The following is a 15,079-nucleotide window of genomic DNA, read 5'->3' as shown; positions in this document are numbered from 1 at the left end:
CAAGAAGCAATTATCTGAAATGCAAAGACAGCTGATTTTCCAGGGCGCTAGCTAGTGAAAGGAAATTTCTTACATGATATCGAAGACAGCATTACCGATTTCATTTTTACACAGGGTACTGTTGTCTTTTCATATCCTAGTGCTTCAGTGCTAAGAATAACATTCTATATATGTCTGAATTATTTTATTAAGGGGTGGCTACAAAAAATCTGGCTGACATTTTCGTATTCATTCGTATTCATTTCGTATTCATATTCAAAGGGGGCAAAACCCCCCTTTTTCTGGTGAAATGTATCAGGAATTATGAGGCTAAATGCCCCAGGCAACACTGAAAACCTCAGATTTAGTTGGTTTTATTTCCACTGTTGCATGCTATGAACGGAAGCTGCACCACCTCTTGCTTGATGGTAATAAATGTTATATTCCTTCTTCCCTGTGGGTTAATGATTATTGATAAAATTATCACTTGGAAAGTATCATCACTACTGCTGGATTGTGTTAGTACTTAATATGTCTGTGCTTGTAAAGATTTTTGCATTTGCTCTTTTTGCAGTTTTAACTGTAAGACAAAACATAAAATTATTTTAAAAACAGTGTTTGTGGTTTTACAGTTGTCTAAATGCCTGTATTTTGGACTCAGAGAGAAACACTCATGTGCAGTGTTCTTTTGTGTGATTTAAAATTCATGTAGCTTTCTCATATATGACGCACCAGTAAGTAGCAGAAGATTCTGCACAGTGAAGTGGATTGCATTCCCTTTCTTTTTATATTTTTCCCCCTCTCTACTCTGAGGCAATCAACAGTAGCTTTCCATGAGAGCTATGCAACAACAACAAAAAAATCATTACTGGTGTTTAAACAAGTGCTCTATTTCCTGATCACCCTGGCATCACAGATTTAGTACTAATCAGTCTAGTTCAGACTGGATGCATTCATTCTGGATGCAGGCTCAAATAACCACCGACTTCAACCAATAGCCTTGGAAAAACAGGCTGCTCTCTTTGAACATTGGGCAGACACATTCAAAGTTAGGAGGGGAGAGGGAGACAGAGAAGCAATCATTTGTTATTTCTATTCCAAATCAGATTTTAAAATGCCAAAAGCAGCAGGTGGCATCTGAGTGATTTTTTGTTTAATAGAAATATAATGCTATTTTAGGACCATTTATCTGCCCTCACAATGCTCGCACAGAGACTATTTTAAAATTGTGCCTTTGCCCAATTTTATATATATCCTATTATGAGAACTTAGAGGCATTTATAGCCCCATGTTTATACCAAATATTAAGTTCACACAACATAAGGGAGAAGGGATTTTTACACCACTAGCCAGGTTCATCTATGACAACTAGCATGCTGCATATTATCTAACTCCTTTTACAGGGGTCTTCTAGATCATTGCTAACCAGAAATCACTTGGGCTATGCTCTTGCTAACTGGATCAGATAAGAAATGTTGTATGCAGCAAATGAAAATAGTCAATGGCACACCGACAGGATTTAGTCTACAGGTTAAATGTGTAATGTATAGAAATACATATAAAAGTCTTACACTAGAAGATAATATAAAACTAAAACTCTTTTGAAAAAAACCCATATTTTTGTTCATTCTTTTCTCATTCTGTTCATAAACCTGGCACTGATGCTGGGCTCATACTCACAACCATGTAAGAACTGCTCGGAAGACAAGTACAGGGGAAAAAACAACTTTCCATTTGGAAGTAGTGCTGATTCTTTGGAATAAACTCTCCAATAAATCCCAGAAAATACAAAAAAATTACAGAAAATGTGTGCTAAGCCAAGAATTTGACAGACAGCTTGCCATTTCAGTTTCAGCTTAGAGATGCATTTATCTGAATAGTACACAAGCCTGTAGAATATACACTATGGTAACATGGAAAATATAGCCCTTCCAACAGCCCTGCCAATACCAGTTATCTGTCACCATTTGGAATGCTCTCAAATAAGCATCAAATAAAACATACTGCTAGGACACTCAGCTGTATTGGGAAAATTCTTGCACAAGGGCATCAAGGAAGAGAAAGGAAGAAACTCTGATGCTGCAAGTGACAATGAAAGAAAATCCAGTCCATGTATTTCAATTTTAATAATAATAATAACAATAACAATATAGAGTATAACAATCTCAGTCACTGTGAAAGGTTGTAAAGAAATAATTTTGCAGTCAGGAATCTCTTACATCAAGAGACAAAGGCTGTCTTCTTTCCTCAGTGCCTCTTGTGGCCAAAAGGATCTAATAATAAAGGATGTGGGTGTCTCTGCCACATGTGAAGTACAGTGGTGTGATGAGTATGGAGGTGTCCTTGCTGAGGATGGACTCAAGCAGAGCCACTCTCAGGTATTGGATGCTCAACCTACCACACTGCTGGAGTTATTTGCTGCCAGGACAGGGCTCATTGAGAAAGAGAGCTCAACACTGCTTCACCCATGGGACACTGAGGCATCTCCCTAAATTCCCTTTACATACAAATGGGCGAATATCATACGTAAGGGGAATAAGTGGCATACTGGGAATCAAATAAGAGACGGGAACAAAAACACAAGAGTGGCCTGTTCTGGCACAAGCCCTACAGCACAACAAGATTTGCAGCTGAGGACCTTACTATATTCAGTCTTAGGCTTTGCCTTCTTCTTTATCTTTAAGCTTAGAGAGAGGTGAAATGAAGTGGAAGATACAAGTTGTAAGTTCATTCAAGGGAATACAGGACTCTCAGTCATCAGAATATCTACATCAGAAAGAGGAGTGGAAAAATATATGAATTATACTGGCTTTGACTTGTTTTAGATATATTAAATTATGCCTCCAAGTTTCCTGGCATTGAAATGTACAGTGTATCTAGTACAGTGCACTACGTATTATGAGAGCTGTAGGCTTTGTGGTGTGGTTGACCTGTGAGCTCTAGTGAGAGCTCTCCAGAGGGCTCAGCTGCATTTTCTGTGAATGCAGTCTGCATCCTTACATTTGTCCATGCAGTTTTTTGCAGGTGCAAGACAGTGTCCCTGCTCCTCAGCTGCAATTGCAATGCTAGGAGCACAAGCACACAGGTGGCAAGGGCAAGCAGAATGGACATCACCCTTATATTAAAAATGGACTTTTTCAGCATGCCTACATAAGCAAAGGGGAAACTCATCACTAGTAGTCAAAAAGATGCTCCTGGAAGTTCCTGAAGAAGGGCTTTATAAGGGGCTCAAAAGGACACATTTTTAGGCGATGTTAAAAAGAAACATATTTCCAGAACCTCATCAGGCACACAGAGGCAGCACTTCACAACAGTTTCTGTTGCTTAACAGACAAAGCACATACTCCCCTGCTACACCAACCCTCCCTTTGCATTTGGGGACTGCATTATCTGCAGTGTCTGGTCACTACTTCCCTGCCAAAAAGCAGAAAAAAAATCCATATGGTTCCCATTCTACTGGGGAATGTGCAAGCTTCCAGACAGAATCTGCACAAGAGCAAGATCCTATTTACACTGCAATAAACACCATTTGCTCATGCTTCGTGCCTGCAGGCAGTACTGAAAAAGTTAGATTCATAAATAGTATCCTGGGGCTCCCATAATGTAAGAGTATTACTGAGCATTATCAAGGCAGCAATTTTCTGTCGCAACAAAGCACACAGTCAGATGTTGGAGTTGGAAAAGACCTATCTGAATATTGAGCCCATTGGCCAGCAAATGCACAAAATTGTCCCCCAGATATGAAACACTAAACTGATACAGTACATTGCAATCTTAGTCAAATGGCCAGGAGGACTCAAGCCTGAGGAACATTTTAAATGAGCTTCCTTACAGTGCAAATACAAGAACTCTATCCTGTTCCTTGTATGAGTGCATAAAACTACTAAAACAATGTTAATGCCACAAATTGAAAAATCAATAGCATATTACAACAGGCACACTACTCTCCAGAATAAAATCCGAGTACCTTTATAAACACAATTCAGAAAAGGCTGATTATAAAAAAATAAAAAAAAAAGTCAGAGTCGTTGCCAAGTGAAAAGATCTTTTCTGTTGAAGTGTGTGCTTATCATATCTTCAGTAGCTCATACTGCAATGCTATGGTACACTACGGGCTGGATTCTCCACTCCATTATGCCAGTTTTATGCTGATGTAACTCCACTGGATGCTTAAATAGAGCTACACAGGCATAAAAACAATATAATGAAATGGAGAATCAAGCTTTACAATGTAATAGACTCCAAACAAAAATCATCTATTCCTTAATGGGAAAAAATCCTAGTCATTTTTAGTGAAAGCCTTTCTCACACTCTCTTTTGTTTCATTCCTGCTATAGATTTTCGAGGCAAATATGTAGTTATATGGTAATAAAAGTGATAGTACGACACCATGAACAACAAGAACCTACCTTTTCATTTGGAAACAAGAGTCCAGATTCTTCCCTGAGGTTAGATTATGGCCCAACTCAAAACCTAATATAATCCATACCTCTTAAGGAACTGTGAATTTTAAATACAACCCCATAATACCTGCTGCAGAGATATGTTTCTCTAGAAAGCTTCTATCCTCCACATAATCCTACATGGACTCAGCAACTAAGATGCATCCAAATGTATCTATCAACACTATAAAGAGCTCTAGTAAATGTCAGTATGTGCACTTAGTCCTTCTTTTTAAATTTTGTTGGTGGTTCATAACTATTCTGAATCATCACCTAGACTTGATATCTTTACATTTCTCATCCCCAGATTCAGTTCACTAAGTTCTGCACTGGTGGCCCCAGCTAAATGCTACAAGGAAAAGGTTTTACAGATCTTTGGATGACATTGCTTCATGCAAACCTTAGTGGCTTGGCCCACATTACAGCCAAAGTGTTCTGCTAGAGCTAGATCTTCCCTGTACTTGCAAGTAAAGAGGCCTATGAAAAACAGAAAATACTTAAAACTACAGGATATGTAGAGATTACTGTGTGAATGTCTGGGGAGATAAGAAAAAAATCCTGTTGAACCAAAAAGGTTCTGGTGATCCTCATGATACTGCACACAAGATCTCACCACAAGAACATTTTGAATGATGGTTTAGTCCTGATAAAATTTTGACACTTTAGAAAAAAGACATATGTCAAAGTAGTAATTAATTGTCACTCTTAGAGAGATATTTGGTACTATAATTTAATTTATTTCTTGCCTTAAAAAGAAAATAATATTTTTAAAATTGCAGAACTGAAATTCTCCATTGGGTACAATTTCTTTACCCAATGATCAGTGACAGCATGTGCAAACAATTGAGTGACCAAACCACCTGAGCAGCCTGAACACCATGGGTGTTCTTTGATATAAGTAATGTCTGATTCTGAGATAAATTTCATAACTTCAAAAGAATTCTTCTTGAATTTAAATTATATTAGTCTCAATGGATCATTCAAACTATGGTTTCCAAGACACTCACACAACTGACATGCAGGAATTCATATGAAAAAAAGTGCCAGTTTTCCACATGAAACACTGGTGAATTATGAAACAGTGATGTTTTTATTTATAGATTATAATATTTTATCACTGAAAAGTATGGCCATAGAGAAAAACTACTCATTTGTAGGTCAGAATAGGGAAGCAGAAGCAAAGAATTCTGAAATCACAACTACAAACAAGCTGTCTATTCTTCTGAGTTTGGCCTCGTCCTCCACAATACAGGAATATCACAAGTCCTAAAAAATAAATGCTTGTAAAGGAAAATTAAGCAAAATAGACTAACTATTGCTATTATTTTTTTTTAACTTCTGGGAGTATTAGGGTTTTTTTCCTAAAAGCTTCAACTAGCAGTGCCCTAATAAATATTCCAGAAATAAACCTATTCTTATCTATATCAATAGATTGTCCCCTTCAGCTGGAGAACACAGGTGGGAGTACACATGGAATTTGATGATCATATCATACATCTCTGATCAAAGAATGACTGCCAAAGAGTAAAGGGCTGAACTTCCTGCCTCTTTTCAAATTGTTGTTAACCTAACTGAAAAGAGAGCTAGGTTTCAAGGATATGTTTTTCTATTTTATTAAATAATTGGAAATTTAATCATACAGGTAAATAACATGGTGATGTAATTTCACTGCTCAGTTTGAGAAAAATTTGCAATTCCTTGTGTCAGCAAATGGTAGGTGAGAAAGAAGAGTGTTGCTCAGAATTTTACCCTTAAATCCCATCTGCTTACACACTAATTTAGGGCTTTCTCCCTATCTGGCATCTTTATTCAGACAATGCCATGGAAGGCAGCCAGCCTGCAGAAAGAACCCAGATGAAGTAACAGTTCTATTATTCAAAATATATTGGAATCTTCAATGATTATTTTAACAAGCCAAGTTAGTAAAGGGAAACTTTACTGGTTTCCACTTCATGACAGCGAGAGATTAAAAAGACAACTACTAACATTTGCCAAATAGAGATGGAAACTATTAGGAAAAACAACTTCCCATTCAAATGGATATTGCAAACAAGAAGGCATAAAAAGAAAAGGAAAACTAAAGAAGAACTTGACAATATAGAATTAAACGCTTCAGACAAAATATGACTGAGTGGATTTGCTTTTCAAAAAGTTTCACTACAGAAAGAGAAAACAGAAGATGACATTCAAAATAATTTAAAAAAAGACATAAGAAAACATGCATTTCTTACCCATTCTGTATAGCAGCTGTTGGATCGTAAGTCAAAGCCATGCCAGCCTGCACATAGTTAGGGAAGAAAAACAGATTTTTACTATTACTGCAGGAAAAGAGTAAAAAAAGAAAAAGAAAAAAAGACATGAAACATATTCAAAGCCAATACGAATAAAAACTGAATGCAACTTAAATAGAAATCTAAATTCTCAAGGGAAGCTCAGATAGCCCAAAGCAGCATGGACAGGTTGGGTGTTTTCCCAGCCTGAGAGATCACTGAGAAACAGATCTGTTCAGTCCTTTGGTTGTCATCTTTCCATAACATTTAGGGCAAATGGTGTTTTTGTTGCACCAGTAACAATTAATAACTCCACAGAGATCAGTGTCTTTACAGCTGATTACTCATTATAACAAGACAAGCTCAAGCCCTGCTGCTGCCTGTGAGATGGGTGGTTGGTAAATATTCCAAAGCCAACTTCATGAGAGCTTCACAGGAAGGAGTCTCATCTTTCCTACAAAGGTCACAGCCCATATGACCCCTGCCTACCATTTCCCTGGGGTGTAACTCGTACTTAGAGTTAATTCATTACCATGAGACAAGAAACAAAAAATGGACTGTGAAGCAGAAAGGCTCGAGCTTTCAAACAAGGCTTTTAAAATACTTCAGGGGCCTGGACAGCAAAAGAATTTGTTAATGTGTTACACAGAGCTTTTTAACTGCCATTTACCACCAGGCAGACCGTGACCTGTGCAAAAGGATTTGGCAGTGTCAAAACATTGTCCAGTTAACAACTTGTCATCACTGCCACCATTAGCAGACACATCCACAGGTACCACAGGAAAGGCAGTGAGAGAGCAGGGCTGCAGACAGAATTAAGCGCTCCATCTTATGCTCCAAGATAGCAGTCAGGGTCATGCAGGAAAAGACCTTTTTCTTCCCCCAGTATTTACTTAAAGACATGGAACTGACAATCTGTCCTCCCACATACTGCATTTGCTTTGACTTTTTGCCTTCCTTATCGATTTTTATCCCTTCCTTTGTAAAATGGTTTCCAAGGTAAGACTACCAAGAGATGGGAAGAAGTTGTCCTTTGTGCAGGGTAAGAAGCACAGAGGAAAGAAACTCGGTTGCTCAAGGTGCTGCTCTCCCTGTGGAAGCAGCTGAAAAAACACCCACCCCAAGACACTGTATTGCTCTTCATTTTTCATACATATCCTGTGCTTGTTGCCTGAGACAGGCAGCATTTTCTTCAAGGACAGATGCTTTACCAGCCACGTGGCATGGTCTGTGTGCTCCTGCTGGGAGCTTTCCATGCCCCTAAAGCCATCTACCAAAGTACTTTTTGAAGAATGGCATCTGCCCCCTTCCAGATGGCTGTGCAGACAGGTCAGGAGAGCGTTTGGGCTTGGCTGGCTCCCAGGCAGGCAGGTGAGCAGCCAGGGAAAATGCACTGGTGACCAGCAGGCAGAGAGTGGGCAGCACTCCTGGAAGAGCCGGGTTAGCCCAGCAGCTGCAAACTGGTCTAAGAGGAGGAGGTCCAAATTTCCAGAGGCCAAAAATAATTTCTGATCTGAAAGGCCAGGTTTCATGGTACCTTATGCCGCCAAAAAAAAAAAGGCTTTGTGTCCTTATTAAATTTGTATATTTTTCTCATTATTCTTTTAAGCAGATGCTAGGGCAAATGTTTTGCTTTATGAAAATGCCACTGTTTTAATAAAATATGTAGTCTCTCCCTAGCAAAGGATAATTCAGGAGATGAAGTCCAAGTACACGTAGCTATTTTTGAAAGAAATATTGTTTTCATACAAAGAAAAATAAAGTGGTTATTTCTGCAAGTTTAATATGTCAGAGAACTGAATTTAAAGAGACCCAAACAACTACTAATTTTGATGTAAAAGATAAATTAGCTTAGAAAAATCTTAATCCCTTACATAACTTGGTTTTATATTCTTATGTCTTATGCATGCTCAGCACATTATATTGTTTACTAAGGTTGCATTAATTACTAATGGAAATGTATAAATTTCCAAACAAAAGAGAAAAGAAAACTTTTTGGCTGCAATTCATTTTTGAGGAAACATGCTGTCTTGTTTTCCATTCTCATTTCATCACGTATAAAATTTGTTATTGCTCTCTTTTTCTATTTCTGCACTGGTGAAGACAACTTAAATGTTATGTACAAGTCCTAGAGGGACAGAAAAATTAATTTTAACATTAAAAAAAAATACTCTTTAAAAAACTTAAGATATTCCCTTTAAATTGAGGTGCTTACATTTTACTTCTCATCACACATCTACTCAGATGTAGGGAAAAAACCATTATAATTTCTTGAGAAAGGACAGATTCAAGCTTTCTAAATTAAGGAGTTTCTAGATCTAGTTGTCCTTACAGTTGCTGGATCAGTGCTCACTATATCCTGCAGCTTGCATCAGTGCCTGGGAGATAAAATGGCAGCAAGGTAGGTGGGTCTGGGAGGAAAAGCAAAATCAGACAACCGGTCTTATTTTAGTTTCTTTGACATGAATAGGAACGAAGGTGCAGGAATGAAAACCTGCAGCAGCTCTTTCACTTGCTGTCCACGTGAGACCTGCAAACACATTTGTGCTGTTTTCATTTACTTTTCTCATGGATATTCGAGCACATGGTCATGTCATGGACACTCAGCTCACCCTCCAACCCCATCACACCCAGACCTGTGTGTGGGTCCATGCAGACAAACAGCACAAACTCAGTTCTCTACATTGGTATTAAGAACAGGGGACATAGCTGTGATCCTCAAGAGTATAAAATATGAAAGGCTAGACACTCATCTTCTCCTTATCCACGTCCCATATCCATACTGCATAGAGACAGATTACCAGAATCTGTTCAAGCACTTCGGCAGTGACCACTATAAATATCACCATCACATTTGCCAGTAAATGAAAAGTTTCACATTAGACAAATAGGACACAGCATGTGGCAATATGTGCATATGGTAACCACCTACGGTTGGCTCAGTAATATTGCTAATATCCCCCATTGCTGCATAGCCTTAAACAGCTGCAATTTCAAATAGCTGCTAACACAGGACTATTTACTTCTTTCTCATCAAGTTGTATAATTTCTCCCTGCAAAATTACGCTGGCTGGAAGCCCAGGAGTGGCAACACTTAGCCTGGACCAGTCAAAGATTTATGGTCTGAAGCATCCTCATTCATCAGGAATAAAAACTGATGAGCAGTAATAACTTACTGGAAAATTGTCTGAACTTTCCTCCATAGTAGACAAACAGGAATTCCAAAAATACCAAATGCAGAATATTAGGGTTGGCCTCAGACTTCCGTGTGAGGGAGGTCTAGCTCATTCTGTTAAAACCAGAATTGAATATAGCCATCATAGTGCTAGCACAGGCTGAGCTATACCAAGCACAAGCTGCTGCCTCTACAGCAGCCCTCTGCTGTGCTGAGGGACTGTTTTCTTCTGGGCTTTTTCACCCACTGGCTGGCTTGTGTCTCAGTAGAAGGGGAGGGTCTTATTCCTTCTTCTCATAGTGACACTTCCTGATGAAATGGCACCTGAGGGAGTGGCACTGATGATGGACTGCTACTTTAGGAAAGTATTTGTCAGATGAATATTCTTTTAAGGAACAACTGAACTACATAATTTTCATGCCACTCAGCCAGATAATGGCCCTAGACTCAGCTATTGAATGAAAATACACTGACAGAAATAAAGGTCATTCTTAATGACTACTGGTCTGTTCAGAAATTCAGGGGACACAGAAATTAACCCAGCTTGTTAGAAATATAGATTTTTAAAAAAGATTACTTAAACCATATGAGTTTACTTATCTCTTATTTTTATTAAAGTCTCTGAACTCAAAGACATGATGAAAGAATTAAAGTTTTTGTTATTTTTTGCTGCAGTTTTCTAACTATTGACATCAGTGAAAGAGATTCTAAGAACAAGAGATTCAGTCTGCACCTGTCTTTAAATTTAGGCTCTTTCATTCAATAAAGAGCAGGAAATATCAAAAAGCCTCTGGAAAACAAGGGTTTCCCCAGGAAGTTTAAAGGCCTTTTGTTCAACACTTTACTGTGAAAATTTTTCCATGGGCAAAGACAAGATGTTCTGCTTCTGGTTTGATTTTTTTCCCCTCTTTGTTGTGATTTGAACATAAATTATCAGATCTTCAATATCATGTGAAATAAAGTGGGTTTATTATTTCGCTACCCAACCCCTCTGATGTCTCACAAGAAAAAACTTATCAGTGCAGTATCTGTCTTCCAGCAAACATAAATACCTATAAATGACCAATTTCTTCTGTGCATCTTCTTCTGTGCAGCCCAGCATCCTCTGTGCTGCTGGGAAGCTGCTACCATGAACAACTTCACAATCATATCACCATCTACTCTCAGTGTACGTGTCTTTCCAACTCTGTGCAAAAATTCACCACAATATGAACCTGCTGCAAGATGTGCTATGCCTCCTCCTCACAGGTGAGACTTCCACATCATCTCCTCAAACCCTCCCTGGCCAGCCTCTGCCAAGTGGTGGAGGCTGCTGCCACTGCAGGATCTCGGGCTGGGCAGGAAGCCACAGTCCATTGGAAAAAAAATGGAGAGGCCTGAGAATTAAAAAGGGGTGAAATCCATTGATGTGGTGGGTTTTCCAAGCAGAAGGTTCCCTGGATTTCTCCTCCTTAAGGTGAGATTTGGAAAGGTAAGGTTGTACACTTGCACTTAAGGGATTTCTGTGGTGAACTGATGTGGGAGTTAGACTAAAAGTCTCTCTTCCCAATCTCCACTGACTCATACCTTCACCCTTTCCCACTGGAGGACTGCCATCCCAGGGCGTGCTCTTGGCTACTACAATGGAATCAATTGAAATTCCAAAATTCAGATTCCTGTACTTGTTTTGCTTCCATCACTAATATCTGCCAGGCATCACAACACAAGGATCTCTTGTGCCCTGACAGAAGATACCCTTATTGAAACATTTTGAAGAAAGAAGAGACAGTAGGGAAAAGAAATCATCAACCCAGATGAGATTGATGCAAAGTAGTGATTTAATAGAATAAGCTCAGTCACCAGTAAAGTTAACTTGGCAGAATTCCTTTCTTTGATTATTTAAACAGTTCTGACAGAAATATTCAACATTATCAGAAAGACTTCTGAATTTAACTGAGAATACTCCCCCACAACCTTTCCTTTTCAGAGAAGGAGAAATCTAGAATATAAATGTGACACCTCTTAGATATCTAGATGCATATGAAAGGAATGGAACATGATTTTCGCAGTGATGTGTGCTCCTTAAGCAGCTGCAGATTCCGAGGGGAAAAGTGGTTGTGGAGAGAAAATTATATATTATTGATGTCAAACTTGGGAAGTGATTCATGAACCTCAGAACATCAGAGACTGCACTGATAAACACAATAACAAGTTCAGATACCCAAATGAATGACAAGAAGCCCTTTTGTCCTACAGAATTGGAATGGAAACCTGACATACACAGCTTCTGTTCTTGGGATTGAGCCACTTTCTTCCCACTTCAACTAATCTTATTAGCTAAAATACAAGTGCCAAAGGCTACAAAAATTGAAAAGAAAAACCCCAACAGAACCAAAAGAGAACATATATAATATAACACAATCATTCTGTTTCCACAGTCAATCTATACATTTAATCATGTCATATTCAGGTCTATGAACTATCTGCTTTTGGGGATCTGGCACACCCATTTTGCCATCACTGTGATCCAGTGCTATATCAGCTGTGTATTGCACTCACATCTGCACACTAGATGTGTGTGCTGCAGTGAGTTGGGAAGACTTCTGGGAGTGGCTGGCAGCACTCCTGATATCTGTTGGGGATACAGCAGAAAGAGGTATGTCCTTTCCCTGTCTCTAACATATGTTTATTCTGCCTAAGAAAACACTGCAGTAGCAGCAGAATTTGGAGGAAAACCCAACTGCAGGAAAATCTCCAGGGCAAATGGCATGACATTTTTCACCAGAGAAGGAAATTCAAAGCTAAAATGTAAACAAAGAAAACAAATCTCTAAGAACGGGTACACTAATTCTATTTTAACCGAACCATGGCCCTTTTAAAATCCCAATTGCAGTTACAGTGATTGTAGTAGGCTACTGGTTTAAAATATTTCTATATACTTTATAAGCTTAAAATCCAAATTGGTCTTCAGTATTTGTGCCACTGAGGCATCTTTTCAAAATGTTGCCCACAGCTACAGCACCTTCTGTCATCATTCTAGATTTTTTCACCTACTGGTCAGTTATCTTTTGCCCTTTTCTTTGTCCCTCTGGAGAGAGGTCTTCTTTTCAGGTTCAATGCCTCTTCTTGTTAAACTAAGCTATTGCTGAAAATAAGCATGCAAAGAGCCAATGTTTAACCTACAGGCATGCTAAATATATAAAGTAAATGTCTTTGTGGATGGTTGATATATGAAGGTACTAGTGCTTATCTCGACAGAACTGGGAATTGCCTCTCACGGCAAAGAAAAGTTACTTGTCTAGGTATAAAATATATCTGCCCTAGACACTCAGGATTATGGAACCAACTAAGTAGTACCTATGTCCTTGGAAGCATAAAAACAATCCATGCCTGAGTTATAAATAGGCCTGGCACAGAACTACTAATCATTTCTAAAGGCATCTGCTGGTAAAGAAGGGACCATTGGCACCAGGATCAACTGCTTCAGCCCTTTGCTGGTACTGTCTTTACAAAAAATTTGGGGAGTGTCTCAAATGATCTATTGCATGTTTTTCTCTCTAAATTGCTGTTTGCATTAGACAAAGTTGTAATGAATAGTGGATAAAAAGAGAAACGGTTACAAAAGCAACATTCCCAAACTACCAGGTCATCTTATTTTTTTAAGAAAGAATTAAAAACATGCTTCATTCTTTGGATATTCCACGAACTGAGCTTGTAAGAAAACAAAGGAGAAAAGACTAAGGAGGAAGAGAAGAAAGGGAAGGAAAGGAAGGTAACCTATTGGCCCTTTAGAAACAAAAATATAACTTAGATTATGGAAGCAAAAAGCAACCAATGGATTAATTATTAGCGACGGTTATTGAATATCTTTATAGACATCAGACCAAATTCAATGACAAGGGGATTGCATTCAATGGTGCATCTCACTGTTGTGATACATGCAACGGTACTGTAAGGGTGGTACTCTCTTACAAGACAATGCAACTATTTAAATAGCCCAAATTTTACAGAAACTTGTAAATGAAATATCACAGGATTCAAAATATTGTGACCACTAAAAAGCACTTAATCACTTTGGGCTGACCAGATGTAGAAAAGCTACAATTTCTAGAAAAAGGTAATAGACTTTAGGCAGGTTTCTCCCTGTCTACCAGGTAATTTTGAAATAAACCTGCTCTTAAATACATGCATCAAAAAACTTTATTTCTGAATAATCAAAACAAGGTTTCATTAAATCTGCAATAGAAGATTATGTTGCAAAATTTATGTTATGGTTTTTAATCCAATCTGATCTCATTTTGTGACTACACTTGATTCCCTGGGTGACTTTTTGACTAAAACATTTTTGGGGATTTATGTCACCAACCTCTAGACTTGTCAGTTGCAATTTAGAGGTAAATTGAATCAAATATTTTACAGACAGAATTTGAATACGATTATCACCACCTATCACCATCTCAATACAATCTTGTCAGGTTAAATTTCAAAACAGAGTGCTTAATTAAAACAGTGTGAGGAGAAACTAGCCCAAAAAAGAAATTACTGAACTTTGTGCAGAAATGATGTCAGTTGCTGGGTCAGAATTTCACTGCAAATATTTCCAACACTTGCAGGTTTCACTGTACATTTATTGCACCTGTCTATTAGATGTCTAATATGACAGCCTTATATAAAGCCATCACTAATATAAGCTCTCAGCTCTGTAGCCCAGAACTGGTCAACCATCACAAACACTCAGTTAAATGTCTTAGTAAATTTGCTGAACATTTCCTGAGACTCCAAACAAGAGTGTAAGGGGAAGGGTAAGGGTAAAGACTGAAAGCACTATCTGGCATTCTTCCCTGGTTACAACTGCCCAAGTAACCAAGCACCAAACCCAACCCCCCCAGACCTCCCAAAAGGCCCTAGAGAAATCCAGTGTATTCCTAAATGTTTGACTTTAAAAGGGCAGGCAATTTAACAGCCAATCAAAGTATTCCTGTTTGATTATGAAGCAATCAACAAAGATGGAATAAAATTTTCTATTGCTTTTGGCAATATGACCTGACAACTTTACAAAAAAAAAAAAAAAAAAGAAATACTGTCTTATAAAATTCCATAGAAGCTGTTCATAAAAGATTGCATTATGACCAGAGACATAACACCACAGCAAACCTGCTCCTCCCTGCTAAATCTCCTGCCATTCCCTCCCTACAGCAGAGTACTGGGCACAGCTGTCTGTCTCTACTTTGCAT

General features: G+C 38.4%; 1 protein-coding gene across 6 annotated transcripts in view; it reads right to left on the bottom strand.

Annotated features, from left to right (window-relative positions):
• RBMS3 (RNA binding motif single stranded interacting protein 3) overlaps positions 1 to 15,079 on the bottom strand; it is a 701,354-nt gene that overhangs the window by 72,192 nt on the left and 614,083 nt on the right. For all 6 annotated transcript variants that reach the window (XM_088164438.1, XM_088164432.1, XM_088164435.1 and 3 more), the window contains one exon: positions 6,653 to 6,699. In XM_088164438.1, the coding sequence (XP_088020564.1) occupies positions 6,653 to 6,699 (47 nt within the window). The remainder of the gene's footprint in view (positions 1 to 6,652; positions 6,700 to 15,079) is intronic.

This window comes from Sturnus vulgaris, chromosome 1, assembly GCF_052056855.1.
Source record: "Sturnus vulgaris isolate bStuVul1 chromosome 1, bStuVul1.hap1, whole genome shotgun sequence".
NCBI lineage: Eukaryota > Metazoa > Chordata > Aves > Passeriformes > Sturnidae > Sturnus > Sturnus vulgaris.
Note: the sequence above shows the minus strand (reverse complement) of the source record. Positions and strands in the feature narration are given on the sequence as shown.